The sequence below is a fragment of the Phyllobates terribilis genome, unplaced genomic scaffold (genome assembly GCF_046119375.1).
Source record: "Phyllobates terribilis strain yellow unplaced genomic scaffold, ASM4611937v1 Scaffold_3__8_contigs__length_932513732, whole genome shotgun sequence".
In the NCBI taxonomy this organism is placed as follows: Eukaryota; Metazoa; Chordata; class Amphibia; order Anura; family Dendrobatidae; genus Phyllobates; species Phyllobates terribilis.
In genome coordinates, this window is record NW_027362763.1 from 500,293,211 (window position 1) to 500,309,850 (window position 16,640).

At 44.2% G+C, this 16,640-nt stretch overlaps 1 protein-coding gene across 1 annotated transcript in view; it reads left to right on the forward strand.

Annotated features, from left to right (window-relative positions):
• The first annotated feature begins 556 nt into the window (after positions 1–556).
• Positions 557–16,640, forward strand: part of SMPDL3A (sphingomyelin phosphodiesterase acid like 3A) — a 68,298-nt gene continuing 52,214 nt past the window's right edge. Inside the window, exons 1-2 of the mRNA XM_073675953.1 lie at positions 557–740; positions 7,083–7,296. Coding sequence (XP_073532054.1) covers positions 644–740; positions 7,083–7,296 — 311 coding nt within the window. The 5' untranslated portion in view covers positions 557–643. The remainder of the gene's footprint in view (positions 741–7,082; positions 7,297–16,640) is intronic.

Here is a 16,640-nt window from a genome sequence, read left to right on the forward strand (position 1 = left end):
GCAGCGGCAGCTCCATAGCTGCATTCAACGGGTGGCGTAGTCGTCCTACATCTACCGCTGTTACATCGCCGCTCAGTTTGACTCCCTGGGCACGGACCGGGTCACCGCCACGAGACTACAACCCTCAAGAGATCCGGCTCCGGGTAAGCTCCCGCGTGCGCAACGCAGCGCGACACAGGCCCAGGGGCGCGTCATATGCATCAAGTAGGTGTGACCTATTAGGAATAAGTGAGAAAGGGACGTTGCCTAAATTGAGATATTGTGCTCTAACATTTGGCCAAAATTTGCATTAACTTTATGGACCAAAGTAAGCTAAATAACAAATGGTATAAATTCAGACCAGACAGTCTAAAGATGCTTCAGATTCACCAACCAACGTCAGACACTTGGTATCATAAGACTGTCTAGCTTAAGTTTACACTGTCTAAAAATATTAGTAAAGTTCAAAAGTAGTTTAGTAAAACTTCGCGTTTCTTGCGTGTTTCCTGTGGTTTCGTGCCTCTACTTGCTAGTACCCATGAAGAGGTTAATTGCTGTAACCTGATAAGTTACTCAGCCTAGCATTGTGTAAACAAGGAAGTATCTAAGTATAAGTCTAGTGAAGGAATAACCTCAGATCCCAGAGCTCCAGCAGAAGAACAACATGGGGGCTCTTAATGTTTGGATGATACTTCTCGCCCCTTTGGCTACCTCAGCTTTTCCAGTGAAGCCTGGAGAGGACAGTAAACAAGAAGTGTCAGGTCAGTACTGTGGAGGCGCATGTGTAACTAATAGGCTAGAATGCAAAGTGAACTGTGTAATGTACCTCGTATTGTACAACTAAGCGAAAACATATTATCTGCACAAGAGTAACGGCAAACTGCAAAGCTGTCAATGCACTATTTCCTAATGGGAACATTTTTTTGGCCTGTACTTATAATCTACACTGCTTTACTTGTGTGTAAGACAATTTCTAATTTTGTTTAGTTCCCCCTCCTCAGCTTGTGCTAGGTATGGTCTAGGTCTTTTGCATTTAAATCCCCTACCTCTAAAGGGAACCTGTTATCTGATTCATACTATCGGAATCAGAGTCCGGTTGGGCTATCGCAGCTATCTATATCTTATTCTGAAATGCTGCGGTGTTCCAGAATAAACTTACTTTTGAAAAGCTGATGGGGACTAGGCGACTCGGATGACTACTCTGAGGTTTCCTTCTGGCTGAGGTCTCCCTCTGTCTTGCAATATTGTATTGACAGCTCTCTCCCTATGGGTTCATTCACATGACCGTATTTTCTGTCCGACTCCCGTCATGGAAAAAACGGACATCACTCGGACCAATGTTATTCAATGGGCAAAGTAGATGATCGATTTTATTTGCAATTACCTAATACATGTGCTTCTCACTAAATTAGAATATCCTCAAAAAGTTAATTTATTTCAGTTCTTGAATCCAAAAAGTGAAACTCATATATTATATAGAGTCATTACAAACATAGTGATATATTTCAAGTGTTTATTTTTGTTAATGTTGATGATTATGGCTTACAGCCAATGAAAACACAAACGTCATTATCTCAGTAAATTAGAATACTTTATAACAACAGCTTGAGAAATGTTTTTAAAATCCAAAATGATGGCCTACTGAAATGTATGTTCAGTAAATGCACTCAATACTTGGCCGGGGCTCCTTTTGCATCAATTACTGCATCAATGTGTCGTGGCATGGAGGCTATTGGTCTGTGGCACTGCTGAGGTGTTATGGAAGCCCAGGTTGCTTTGATGGCAGCCTTCAGCTCGTCTGCATTGTTGGGTCTGGTGTCTCTAATCTTCCCTATAGATCCTCTATGGGGTTAAGGTCAGGCGAGTTTGCTGGCCAATCAAGCACAGTGATACTGTTGGTTTTAAACCAGGTATTGGTACTTTTGGCAGTGTGGACAGGTGCCAAGTCCGGCTGGAGAATGAAATTTCCATCTCCAAAAAGCTTGTCCTCAGAGGGAAGCATGAAGTGCTCTAAAATTTCCTGGTAGACGGCTGCGCTGACTTTGGTCTTGATAAAACACAGTGGACCTACACCAGCAAATGACATGGCTCCCCAAACCATCACTGATTGTGGAAACTTCACACTAGACCTCAAGCAGCTTGGATTGTGTGTGTCTCCACTCTTCCTCCACTCTCTGGGACCTTGATTTCCTAATGAAAATTGGAACTCTGGGACCTTGTGGAGTGTGTCAATGACCGCCTTCTGGACATCCATGATTGTGGAGCCTACTGAAATAGACTAATGGATCTTTTTAAATGCTTAGGAAGCCTTTGCAGGTGTTTTTTTGTTAATTATTTTAATTTACTGAGATAATGACTTTTGTGTTTTCATTGGCTGTAATCCATAATCATCAACATTAACAGAAATAAAAACATGAAATAGATCACTCTGTTTGTAATGACTCTATATAATATATGAGTTTCACTTTTTGCATTGAAGAACTGAAATAAATTAACTTTTTGATGATATTCTAATTTAGTGAGATGCGCCTGTATGTGTGTTAAAAAAATCACAACATGTTCTAGTTTCTTCTGTAAATCAGATGAGACTCACCCATTCCAGTTTATGGGTGCTTGAAAAAAATCAGATGCAATACGGAGCCACAATATAGCATCTGATTTTTACAGATACATTGCAGTTCAGTAGCATAGGAAACTGAAAATGGTCCTGTAAGTGATTAATAGCTTTTAATGTTAAAAAACGGATTACATACGGATGACAAGTGAGAAAAAATTTGTAACACTTTTCTGGATGAAACTCTGAACGATTTTTTTTTTATACGCTCATGTGAACCTACCCTATATGTGTGTATAGGGAGAGACCTGTCAGTCAACTCGATCGGGGTTTGGAGAAACAGCTGGCTACTTGCCTTGAACTAGTCAGCAGAGACACCTAGTCCTTGATTTTTCAAAATCTGTTTTCTTTGAAATGCCACAACGTTTCAGAGTAAAACATAAGCAGTTGTAATAGCTCAGCCAGTATTTGATTCATGTTGCCCGTGGTTCAGGCGGTATGAACCAGATGACAGGTTGCCTTTAAATAAACTCTGTATGTGATTAAACATCTATGGCTCAGTTCCATGCTTTGCACTTGTGAAATAGACAGATTACAGGGGATACACATGACATTGTGATTTTGTTGGAGATCTACATTTTTTGGTATCTCACTGACAATGTGGGATTGTCAGTATACTCTTCCTGGTATTTCAGCTACTTTAAGCTCTATTTAGTTCAAGGCAGGTGAGTTATAATGTCAGCCACAATCCATGGACAAATCTTTCTGGAAAAAAGGCAATCTTTTACCCCTTTAAATCCTTATTATATTCTGCCTCTGACACAGTTTGTATGTCCTTAGTGCACAGCATAAAGTTCCTGATCAGCTGTCTCCTTACTGACTCAGTGGAAACTGAAGTAAACAGTCATCATGAAACTGAGTGAGTAAGGGAACCTCTTACTAAACCAAACTGTGTATAGGCAGTCTGCACTGCAAATAGAATCTATGTTCATGGCATGGGAGATGTACACTGGCCGTACACATAGGGTCATTGACAATCTGAGGGTATGTAGATAATGCATTGACTTTATTTTATGTTGCCATAAATAGGCTAATAGTCTGAAAAAAGCTGGAAATAATAGACATTCCATGCCCAGCAACATTGATAGACCCAGAACTGATGAGACTTTCAGTACCAGCATTATGCCAAAAATATTGCAATCTAGATAATGTAACTTTAATTGCTTTTTATGACTTCTTAAAAATAAAATGAGATTCATAGTAGGCATTAAAAGGAAACTGTCAGCAGGATTTTACACCCCAAACTATTTAAGAGCATATGTAATTCTTTCAAACACCAGCCCAGCAAAACCTTTACATGGCCAGTCCGTTCCTCCATTACTAAGAATTTGTTGTTTGAATTGATATACAAAAGAGGTTGTAGATCTGAAGCCTGTGTCACTCCAGCTCTATTGCCTGCCCAACACTGCCTCCTCCTGCCTGGCTGATGGCTCCTTTGCCTGAAGTCTCACATCATAGAGGCTGTCGGTCAAGCAGGAGGAGGCAGCACTGGTCTGGGAATAAATAGAGCTGGAGTGACAGAGGCTTCAGATCTTCAGCCTCATTTGCATATTCATTTAAAAGCTGGTTTCTCAGCAACAGAGTAGCAGACTAGTAAAAGTATTGCTGGATTTGTTGTTGAAAGAGCTACATGTGCATATAATTAGTTTGGGTTAAGGAAAAATCTTGCTGATATATTCCTTTTAATACATAAGCTTATGTCAGCCAGTCTTTTCTGAGTTTTGAGCATTGTTGAAGTCATCACAGAAGAAATAGCAGGTGTTGAGGCAATGATCCAAGAGAGCTATGTGATTTCCATCTATTATGTTATAAGAGGGTCAGAAAATGAATGCAGACTTGTTAGTTTAGGCAACACCCACCTGTTTTACTTGCACTGGTTTTCATAAATACCATAAATCGCAATGTTAAATAAATTTACTATTGGCACAAATGACAAAGCAAGCTATACTTCTATACACATCATGTAGAGATAATGACTCTACTACAGAATTAGCATAAGAAGTACGCCAGAGCAATATACTGTATAATATGTAGTGGAATTGTGTTTCTAGAGCAACCAGTATATCCACATATAATCCTGACACTTGACATTGCTCGTTGTTGTGTCACCAGGAAGCTTTTTATATATAGCATAAGAGCTGAAAATAACAACCTTATAAAAATTGGAGATAAGCAATCAACAACGTCAAATATTTTTAAAATATATATGCATTGATCAGCATTGTTAAAGGCGCATGTCCAGTCTTGTAAAGCTGGAGTCAGTGTTATCAGGATTGTCCTACAATTTAACATTACAATTCTTTTGTTAGATCTTGGCATACCAAAGTTTCTGTCAGAAGAATTTGAAAACAGTGCACCCATGACTACATATTTATGTTACATACTTGTTTTGGCGCCCCTTGTTTTATCTCATGAGAAGCCTTGAATTCTGCGCTTCTCAATCTTATACTGCATGAACCTCAGCAGCCAGAAGATGGTGACTCCTTGTCTTTTCCATTGGTAGAAGTCAGTTGCATCAATTGTGGCTTGTAAGCCTCAATGCAAAATCTCCAACAGGGCCCCCTAATATCATGGGTCTTTAATAGTATTGGTCTTCTCATATGAGCCAAAGGGACCTTTCGGCACCCTTAGATTCCAGGGCCTGGTTGTGACTGCAAATCCTGTACCCACTATAGTTATGAAAGACCCACATCGGGGTACGATAAGGTGTAGTTGTGGATAATATTATACACAGCTGAAGTTAAATAGTAGCAATGGCTGAGGTATTGTGTTGTGGTAAAACTCTTCAAGAAGTCCAGGTAGAATATTAACCACACCAGCTTCTGGGCGTGTTAAGCCGTTTAGGGAGACAGAAGCAGTCATTGAACACATGTACGGGGCATCCCTCATGGGGACTGTCAATTCATTGACCATTCCTTCCTTATTGAACCTTTGAGCTGTGGACCACCAGTAACGTGACCAAAATCCCACCTGCTTACTTCTTTTTGTAACAACACATGTAATTTGTATATCGGGATGGCCACATCAAAGAGTTTTGGAGATTGTCTGTTATGGTTGGAGGCTGTTGAGTTAGAAGTTAAGAACTGACTCTACTCACTACATTTGAGCCAATAACATTCACTTGCTTACTTACAGAGGTATTCTAGCCAGAAACGTTTATTCACTATTCACTGGATAGGGGATATATATTACATTGAGAGTGATGGGGTTAAATATATATTCATATCCTTATGAAGCACAACACTAGGAATTTGAGTGGAGCAACCCATATGATCACTATTAAAGTTATGGAAACAGTTCAGTGTTATACTACTATAGGGTTTTTATTGAGGGGTAATATAGCATACTATAATAAAGTATGTAATATTGCATTTCATACATTGTGGAAAGGCTGGCTTTCAGGAGTTAATTTGTAGATTCCTCTTTTGTGGGTTATACATGACCCAATACTTGCTGAACAATTTCCCGTATCTTTGAGCTGGGACAATCTATAGCAGGGAAGTGGCAGGTTCCCTCTGCTCCATCACATTTGCGTCAATGCAATTCTGCCCATATTTCCACCAGTCTGCATTTTTGATTTCAGATAACAGCATCTGACTAATGAACTGATGACAGTAATGAAACAAGTCATTGCTAAAAATTTCCCTACTTACTGTACAAGTGTAGGTTATCTTTATAGCCCTCTTTCTGAGGTTCTGTAATTTACCCAATTAAGAAACAACTCTTAATATGGATATTCTCAAGTTTGAAGATTTTCCTCTAACTTACCGATAGTTGGGTGTCAAACCACTGGCATTCCCAGCGATCCTGAGAACCAAGGCTCCTGTGTGAATGGAGCGGTGTTCGATCAGGTGTACTGCATTTATTTCTAATGGGATTGCGGGAGATAGCCCAGTGCTGCACTCAGCTGGTCTTCGGCACTCCAACAAGAATGAATGAAGTGGCAGGGCGCATGATCGATCACCACTCCAGCACGTGCTCTGGTTCTCAGGATTGATGATGGTGAAACGGTTAGACCAACAGCAATTGGGAAGTTATCCTCTATCCCATAGATAGGGGATAACTATGAAACTTGAGAATACACCTTTTAAAGATGAAAAATAGCTTCCAATCTTCAATTTTGCACAATTTCCACATTAATGTTCCCTTTGTATAAAGATGTTGTAGAACATGTGATATTCCCATAAGTGTTCCCTTGGGAATTCTTATTGAAAAAAAACATCTTGTCCAATATTTCTAGTTCTATCAGGGGCATAGCTGGGTCAAAGGGCAATGCTGAAACCTCACCTTCACTATCCAGAAGTCATTTTTCCTGCTTGGCACAGATGTATTCTCCTGAGATAGATCCACCTCCAGAATATGTATCTATCTACAACTTTGAATACATTAAATCTTACAGTAAATAAGTCTGGCATGTATATCCCAAAATATCATTTATATAATTTTGGGTCAAGTAAATACTAACTTTTATTTTCTCCTTTACCTACAGGCCAGTTTTGGCATATTTCAGACCTTCATTTGGATTTTTCCTATCACCTTACTGATGACCATACCAAAGTATGCTTATCCTCTAAGGGTGTCAATGCCTCGAGTCCTGGAATTTTTGGAGACTTTATGTGTGATTCACCATATGAACTTATTTTATCATCAATCCAGTATATCAAAACATCTGGACAAAAAGTTGACTTCATGATATGGACTGGGTAAATAAAAGTTTCTGCCACTGTTAAAGAGATATCTAGCTGACAAAGTTAAAGGAGTTGTCTTCTTTTAATTTTTCATAATTTTTCTATGGAATAAAAAATTATGATACTTAATTATGTTAACAGTTAAAGGTTAAAGGGAATCTGTCACTAGGTTTTTACTACCTCATCTGAAAGCAGCATAATTTATAGGCAAAGACCCTAATTCCAACAATGTGTCACTTACTGGGCTGCTTGCTGTTATTTTGATAAAATCACTGTTTTATCTGCTGCAGATCTACCAGTTATCTCAATATTGAGCTCTGTATATCCATATCCATGTACAGTGTGCACAGAAAGCTGCCAACAACTGGTGGGGGCGGGGTTATACAGAGCTCATGAATATGCTTGACTACCTAGCAGCAGGTTTACTAGTCCTCTAAGAATAATCTCCTGCTGATAAAATAGTGATTTTATCAAAACTACACAAAATACTGTAAGTGATACAGCACTGAAATCAGGGTCTCTGCCCCTATATTATTCTGCTCTCAGATTAGCTGGCAAAACCCTGATGACCGATTCCCTTTAGAACAATGTATGTGGGGGACCTGGTGGGTTGGCTTTTAAACTTTAATAAGTACTGCATTAGACTAAGTGCTTGGGGATGCTCAAATAGTTAGTCTAAGCACTCATTTAGATGTTCATGAAAATTATTCCTAGCACGGACAGCCTTTGCTTGGCTGGCCATGGCTGTCCTGACTCAAGCATGCCAGCTTCATAGAAATATATGAAGCTGTCACTTTCGAGTGGCGAGTGCTGCGGCCTGTCTATGCATTGCAGTCCGAGATCAGCCAGAGATCCACAGACGTTTGAATGAGCCCTAAAGGAGTTGTCTCTTTCCTTTTTGTTGTCCTTGAGCTTTTCCACTCTTTTAGTAGACCCATATACAATGTGGAATTTTCAAGTGTTAAATGGGTTGTCTGAGAATAAAGTAAAGTCTGCACTCATTCACTTCAATGCTATACTGGACACAATCCATGGACAAGGCACTGTTTCTGAAAAAAAGAAAAAAGACATCTCTTTAAATCCTTACTGACAGTCTGTAACATGTTTGTCAGGTCACGTCAGGGTACCATTTTTGTTTTTTTGTAGTGTTGAGCGAGCACTAAAATGCTCGGGTGCTCGAAGCTCGGGCCGAGCTCGCTGTGATACTCGGGTGCTCGACCCGAGCAACGAGCCCAATGTTAGACTATGGGAGACCCGAGCATTTTTGCGGTGGCACCCCTGGCAGTCTGTAGAAAGCCTAAAAAGTGCCCAAAACGATAGTGACAGTGCTCAAATGACATGGGGACAGCTTGGGCATCGCCCCAGGAAGCATTTCTGACCCCCAGGTCACTGCTGTCAACAATGTGGTCAGAGGTATTAAGCCACTTTTACGGGCTCACAATAAAACGTTCAAAAACGAAACTGAAACGGTTTTCCTGTGAAATATGTTAAGGAACTTCCTTTCCAGGGTAAAGACTTGTGTAAAAGGTAACATAAATAACCAAAAACAAAAATACTCCTCCACACCTTGGGCTATGTTCACAAGTAGCATTTTTTATGCGTTTTTGCACTTTTGTATTGTTTTCAACCGTGACAAATGCATTCACCAGGAAATGTCATTTTAACATTTTACAATCTTATCTGGCCATGTGCTGTGCGACACATGCATACAGTGCTGAAAAGACATGGGAACAGCATGAGGAAGACCCCTAGAAGCATCTCTGACACCCAGGTCACTGCCTAAAAGTGTGCCCATCAGAAGTGATCCTTGCCGCATCAGAAGATGCAGACTTGCAACTATCCCCGTGCAAGTCCTTGTCCCAGGGCAGTGTTCAATTGTACCTCCCCCATTCCTAGAAATGCAAGCGCAAGTATGCAGCCTGCCACCCACCCACCCCCAGGCTGCAATACCATACTGCTAGCCTGCTTGCACTTGAAATTGGGCCTTTTAGTTTGGAGGAGGCAGAAGCTTGCCACTACCTCATGGCTGCTTCGGCAGCAAGGTATCCATACTCAGTCCCCAGCCGCCCGGCGGCCGGGTGTCCACGCTCGGTCCCCAGCCGCCAGGGGGCGGCCGGGTGTCCATACTCGGTCCCCAGCCTCCCCGCGGCCGGGAGTCCACACACGCTCCCCAGCCGCCTGGGGGCTGCCGGGTGTTCGTAAACTGTCCCCAGCCGCCCCTATTTCTCCTTGGAACATCCCCCCACACACTTTTCTTAGCCCGGCCTGCTTTAGGGCAGCATTGGATGAGCCCACCAGAGAACCAGACTCCTCCGGTGGGCCCTGGCTTGTCCATCAGGGGAGTTGAAAGTGCCAAGATGAGGAGCATGATGATGATGATGATAGAAGTTAGCGTCTGCTTCGTTTTCTTGGAATGCAAGCGCATGTATGTAGTAGCAGCTAGGCCTGAGGTGGTCAGCATTTTGGCGCATTTCCTACCTCCTCCGAGGATTGCTGGATGTTTTCCTGCTACTATCCCAGTTCTATGACTCCCGTTAAAACATAGCTTCAGGTGATGAATGATGGATGAGGTGGTGGCAAAGGAGAAAGAGCAGGAGGAACAGGGACCATTCACATCAATATCAGGCCAGTCAACCACACATATCTTGTAGGATATGTTTCTGTACCAAAAGTGCCCCTTGGAAAAGTGGTGGAGGTCGCAGTAGCTTAACAAGACAGTTTTAATGCCCCTTTGAAGAGTGGTGGAGGTCACAGTAGCTTAAAAAGACAGTTTAAATGCCCCTTGGAAGAAACGTGGTGGTCACAGTGGAATAAAATGACAATATCAATGCCCCTTGGAAGAGTGGTGGAGGTCGCAGTGGAACAAAAAGACAATATCAATGCCCCTTGGAAGAGTGGTGGAGGTCGCAGTAGCTTAACAAGACGGTTTTAATGCCCCTTGGAAGAGACGTGGAGGTCGTAGTGGAATAAAAAGACAATATCAATGCCCCTTGAAAATGTGGTGGAGGTCGCAGTAGCTTAACAAGATGGTTTTAATGCCCCTTGCAGTAGTGGTGGAGGTCACAGTAGCTTAAAAAGATTGTTTAAATGCCCCTTGGAAGAGACGTGGAGGTCACAGTGGAATAAAAAGACAATATCAATGCCCCTTGGAAGAGTGGTGGAGGTCGCAGTAGCTTAACAAGACGGTTTTAAAGCCCCTTGGAGAAATAGTGGAGGTCGCAGTAGCTTAACAAGACGGTTTTAATGCCCCTTGGATGAGACGTGCAAGTCGCAGTGGAATAAAAAGACAATATCAATGCCCCTTGAAAATGTGGTGGAGGTCGCAGTAGCTTAACAAGATGGTTTTAATGCCCTTTGGGAGAGTGGTGGAGGTCGCAGTAGCTTAACAAGAAGGTTTTAATGCCCCTTGGAGAAGTGGTGAAGGTCGCAGTAGCTTAACAAGACGGTTTTAATGCCCCTTGGAAGAGACGTGGAGGTCGCAGTGGAATAAAAAGACAATATCAATGCCCCTTGGAAGAGTGGTGGAGGTCGCAGTAGCTTAACAAGACGGTTTTAATGCCCCTTGGAAGAGATGTGGAGGTTGCAGTAGATTAACAAGACGATTTTAATGCCCCTTGGAAGAGACGTGGAGGTCGCAGTGGAATAAAAAGACAGTATCAATGCCCCTGGGAAAAGTGGTGGAGGTCGCAGTAGCTTAACAAGACGGTTTTAATGCCCCTTGGAAGAGATGTGGAGGTTGCAGTAGCTTAACAAGACGGTTTTAATGCCCCTTGGAAGAGACGTGCAAGTCGCAGTGGAATAAAAAGACAATATCAATGCCCCTTGAAAATGTGGTGGAGGTCGCAGTAGCTTAACAAGATGGTTTTAATGCCCTTTGGGAGAGTGGTGGAGGTCGCAGTAGCTTAACAAGAAGGTTTTAATGCCCCTTGGAGAAGTGGTGAAGGTCGCAGTAGCTTAACAAGACGGTTTTAATGCCCCTTGGAAGAGACGTGGAGGTCGCAGTGGAATAAAAAGACAATATCAATGCCCCTTGGAAGAGTGGTGGAGGTTGCAGTAGCTTAACAAGACGGTTTTAATGCCCCTTGGAAGAGATGTGGAGGTTGCAGTAGATTAACAAGACGATTTTAATGCCCCTTGGAAGAGACGTGGAGGTCGCAGTGGAATAAAAAGACAGTATCAATGCCCCTGGGAAAAGTGGTGGAGGTCGCAGTAGCTTAACAAGACGGTTTTAATGCCCCTTGGAAGAGATGTGGAGGTTGCAGTAGCTTAACAAGACGGTTTTAATGCCCCTTGGAAGAGACGTGGAGGTCGCAGTGGAATAAAAAGACAATATCAATGCCCCTGGGAAAAGTGGTGGAGGTGGCAGTAGCTTAACAAGATGGTTTTAATGCCCCTTGGAAAAGTGGTGGAGGTCGCAGTAGCTTAACAACACGGTTTTAATGCCCCTTGGAAGAGTCGTGGAGGTCGCAGTAGCTTAACAAGACGGTTTTAATGCCCCTGAGGAAAATAGTGAAGGTCGCAGTAGCTTAACAAGACGGTTTTAATGCCCCTTGGAAGAATGGTGGAGGTCGCAGTAGCTTAACAAGACAGTTTTAATGACCCTTGGAAGAGCGGTGGAGGTCGCAGTAGCTTAACAAGATGGTTTTAATGCCCCTTGGAAGAGCGGAGGAGGTCGCAGTAACTTAACAAGATGGTTTTAATAACCCTTGGAGGAGTGGTGGGGGTCTCAGTAGCTTAAAAAGACGGTTTAAATGCCCCTTGGAAGAGACATGGAGGTCGCAGTAGAATTAGAAAACAATATCAATGCCCCTGGGAAAAGTGGTGGAGGTCGCAGTAGCTTAATAAGACGGTTTTAATGCCCCTTGGAAGAGGCGTAGAGGTTGCAGTAGCTTAACAAGATGGTTTAAATGCCCCTTGGAAGAGCCATGCAGTAGAGCATCATAAAAACATTATTCCCATTATTAGGGAGTGGGTCTCCCATAGTCTTTGCCTATGCCTTCCAAGCAAAAGCTGCCAAAACTTAGGACGGAGGAACTTGAAATGCTGGCAAACAAGAGCCATGCAGTACAGCATATTAAAAACATTATTCCCATTATTGGGGAGTGGGTCTACCATAGTCTTTGCCTATGCCTTCCAAGCAAAAGCTGCCAAAAATTAGGACGGAGGAACTTGCAATGCTGGCAACATGGAGCAAGGTCACCCTGGTGGTATAGTGGTGGTGGAGGCTGAGGATAAGGAGAAGAGCAAAATACAGCCGAAATGAGGAAGCGTATACCCATGTGTGGTGTGAAGCGGTGCATGGGAATACACCTCCTGAAAGAACACAGTGGATTTGACTTTATGTTACTCTGCTGTGATTTGGTGTTGATGAGAAGTCTGGCCCAATCCAGCCCTTGTTCATTTTGATAAGGGTCAGCTTGTCAGCATTGTCAGTTGACAGGCGAGTGCTCTTATCTGTTATAATTCCCCCAGCGGCACTAAAAACACGCTCCGATAACACACTAGCGGCAGGGCAGGCCAGGACCTCCAAGGCGTACAGAGCGAGTTCATTCCAAGTGTCCAGCTTGGATACCCAATAATTAAAAGGCACAGAGGAATCACGGAGGACGCTGGTACGGTCGGTAAGGTACTCCCTCACCATCTTTTGAAACTTTCCACTCCTTGTGAGTGTACCCCGCGCCTCAGGGCCTGTAAGCTGGGCGCGTCTCAAAAAACTGTCCCAGAATGTTGACAGTGTTCCCCTGCCTCTGCTGGATTGGAGTTGCGTCTCTCTCGCCTGTACGCCTTGGTTGGGCAACGAACTGTCACCTCTGCCGCTAGCATGTTCAGATGTGTATTTTTTTAACAGTTCTGCAGCAAGGGCCTTCTGGTACTGCTCCATTTTTGTAGACCTCTCCACCTCAGGAATATGAGAGTGAAAGTTCTCCTTGTAGCGGGGGTCTAAAAGTGTCACCAACCAGTAATGACTGTCACCCAACATTTTGACAACACGAGGGTCACGGTTAAGGCAGCGTAATATAAAGTCAGCCATGCATGCCAGACTGGTAACGGGCAAGACTTCCATGTCCTCACCAAGATGACGACTGACCATGCTCTCCTCCTCCTCCTCCCCCCTGTCCTCAGGCCACCCAAGCTGAATCGACTGTATGACAGTTGTACAGGTACTACCGTCTACAGCACATCATACCAGCTCCTGTACTTCCTCCTCCTCCTCCTCTCCCTCATTGTACCCCAATGCACATTGGGATGAGATGAGGCTGGGCTGTGTGTAATCGCCCGCTACGGCTTCTTGATCCATCTCATCATACTCTGGCTGCAATGCCTCCTCTTTAATTCTCTGCAGACAGCGTTGCAAAAGACAGACAAGTGGGATGCTGACGCTAATGATGGCGTCATCGCCACTTAGCATCTTGGTGGACTCCTCAAAGTTTCAGGTCCACTCCTGAGGTCTTATGTGTGGAGTCTGACCTGAATATCGACGGCCTTGTTGCAGCTGGTACTCCACAACTGCTCTCTTCTGCTCACAAATCCTTTGCAACATGTGGAGGGTAGAGTTCCAATGTGTGGGGACATCACACACCAGTCGGTGTGCCGGAAGCTGCAAACGCTGCTGCAACACAGCAAGGGCGGCGGAAGCTGTAGCCAACTTGCGAAAATGAGCCGACAGGCGGCGTACTTTGTCAAGCAGATATGGCAACTCGGGGTACGATTTAAGAAACCGCTGAACCACGAGCTTAAGCACATGAGCCAGGCGAGGTACTTGTGTGATCTCGCCTCGCCTCAAAGCCGCCACCAGGTTATGGCCATTGTCACACACGACCATGCCTGGATGTAGGTTCAGCGGTCTCAGCCACAGATCTACCTGCTCTTTCACAGCTGTCCACAACTCACAACAAGCAGTGTGAGGTTTATCACCAAAGCTTATGAGTTTCAGCACAGCCTGTTGCCGCTTGGCTGAGGCAGTACTGCAGTGCTTCCAGCTTGTAACTGATGTGGTGATATCTGAGGTGGACGCTGAACATGAGTAGGAGAATGAGGAGGATGATGCGCAGGAGCTGTACACTGTGGAGGCAACTCTGACTAACATAGGGCCCGCAATCCTCGGTGTGGGGAGGATGTGTTCCGTCCCAAGGTCCGACTGGGTCCCGGCTTCCACTATGTTTACCCAGTGTGCCGTCAGGGAGATGTATCATCCCTGGCCACAAGCACTTGTCCACATGTCTGTTGTCAGGTGGACTCTCCCAGTAACTGCGTTGTTGAGGGCACGGCAGATGTTTTGGGACACGTGCTTGTGTAGTGCGGGGGTGGCACACTGGGCAAAATATTGTCGGCTGGGGACCAAGTACCAAGGGACGGCCACCGCCATAAGGTTGCGGAAGGATTCCGTCTCCACCAGCCTAAAAGGCAGCATTTCCAACGCAAGCAGTCGTGAAATGTGCGAATTTAGGACTGTGGCCTGTGGGACGTTGGCGAATTTGCGCTTTTGTTCAAAGCTCTGGGATATGGACAATTGAACGCTGCGGTGGGACGTGGACGTTGATGCTGTTTCTTGAGAAACTGCCATAACAAGTGAAGACTGAGAGCAGGGGGCATCTTTGCATGCAGTATGGGCAGGGGATTGCCTTGCACGCACAACAGGGGGTTCTATTACACGTACAACAGCGGAAGAAGCAGTGGTGACACCCGCTGACACTGGTCGTGGACCCTGGGGTTCGCCCCACAAAGTCGGGTGCTTTGCTGCCATGTGCCTGATCATGCTGGTGGTGGTCAGGCTGGTAGTTTTGTCACCCCTGCTGATGCTGGCATGGCAGGTGGTACAAATGGCCTTTTTGGGGTTATCAGCAGAGTCTTAAAAACAATTCCAGACTCTGGAAGACCTACCGGTTGTACTGGCAACGTCCCTCTTGTTGGTGTTACAGGGAACTGTTGCCCGCCTTCTGTGTGCGGCCACCACACTGCTTATTCCTGCCTGTTGGGGTTCTCTGCCTCCCTCCCCCTGTGTGCTGCTTGCCTAGCTCTGCGTGTCCTCCTGCCACGTTGGGTCAGTTACTAGATCATCCACCACCTCCTCCTCTTCCACTTGCGCACCACGATCCTCCTCCTCACTTCCTGGCAATTTTGTCTCGTCATCGTCCACCTCTTGTGACAAATTGCCAGCGTCGACTTCCTGTGGCCGTGGCTGTTCAAATATTTGGGCATCGCTACATGGGATCTCCTCTTCCACCACTTCAAGCGGAGCAGGCGAGGGGCACAAATATGGAAATGGACCAGTGAACAGCTCTTCAGAGTGTCCAAGTGTGGGATCAGTTGCTGTCTGACGACACTCGGCATGGTGGAAGGAAGGAGCATCAGGGTGAATAGGAGTATGTGGTCGAGACTCACGGCTACTAAAACTTGACCGTGTGGAAGACAGACCGGAGGTGGTGGTGCCCAGGTAACTGGAAGTATTATCTGCTATCCAATTAATAACCTGTTCACACTGATCAGTTCGCAATACTGGTGTTGTGGTGTGCTTCCTTAGTAATTCGGTCAAGAAGTGGGAGCGAGAAGATGTGGCTGTTGGTTGTGGCACATTTTCACCTTGGCCACGGCCCTGTCCTCTACACGCACCATCACCAGAACGTCCAGTTCAACGTCCTTTGCCACGCGCCTTGCCCATTGTAAAGGAAGTAAAATAGCTTACACTCGCACTATCAATGGAAAAAGGGTAATAAAAAGGAGATTAGGACCGTGGAAGAGGAAAACCACAGTTCTATTTCTCTGGCCTACACCAGACTCTTTTAAACAGATATATTGGTGTCTGACCAGTCAGGGAGACACTATTACAGTTTTTTTTTATGGCAAAATACGCCAAAAACAGGATAATACAGAGATTTGACCATTGGAACTGCAATACCACAGTTATATTTTTCTGGCCTACACCAGAATCTTTTAAACAGATATATTTGTGACTGAACAGACAGGGAGACACTATTTTAATTTCTTTTTACGTAAAACAAGCAAAAAGCTGGATAATACAGAAATTTGAACAGTGGAACTGCAAAACCACAGTTCTAATTTACTGGCATATACCAGACTTTTTTAAATAGATATATTTGGGGCTGAACTGTCAGCGACACACTCAAACTGTTTTTTTTTTATGTAAAAAAGGCCCAAAAGTGGATAATACAGAGATTTGAACCATGGAACTGCAAAACCACAGTTATAGTTATGTGGCGTACACCAGAATCCTTCAAACAGATATATTTGTGTCTGAACAACCCGGGAGACACTATTACTGTTTTTCTTTACGGCAAAACATGCCAAAAACAGGATAATACAGAGATTTGACCCGTGGAACTGCAAAACCACAGTTATAT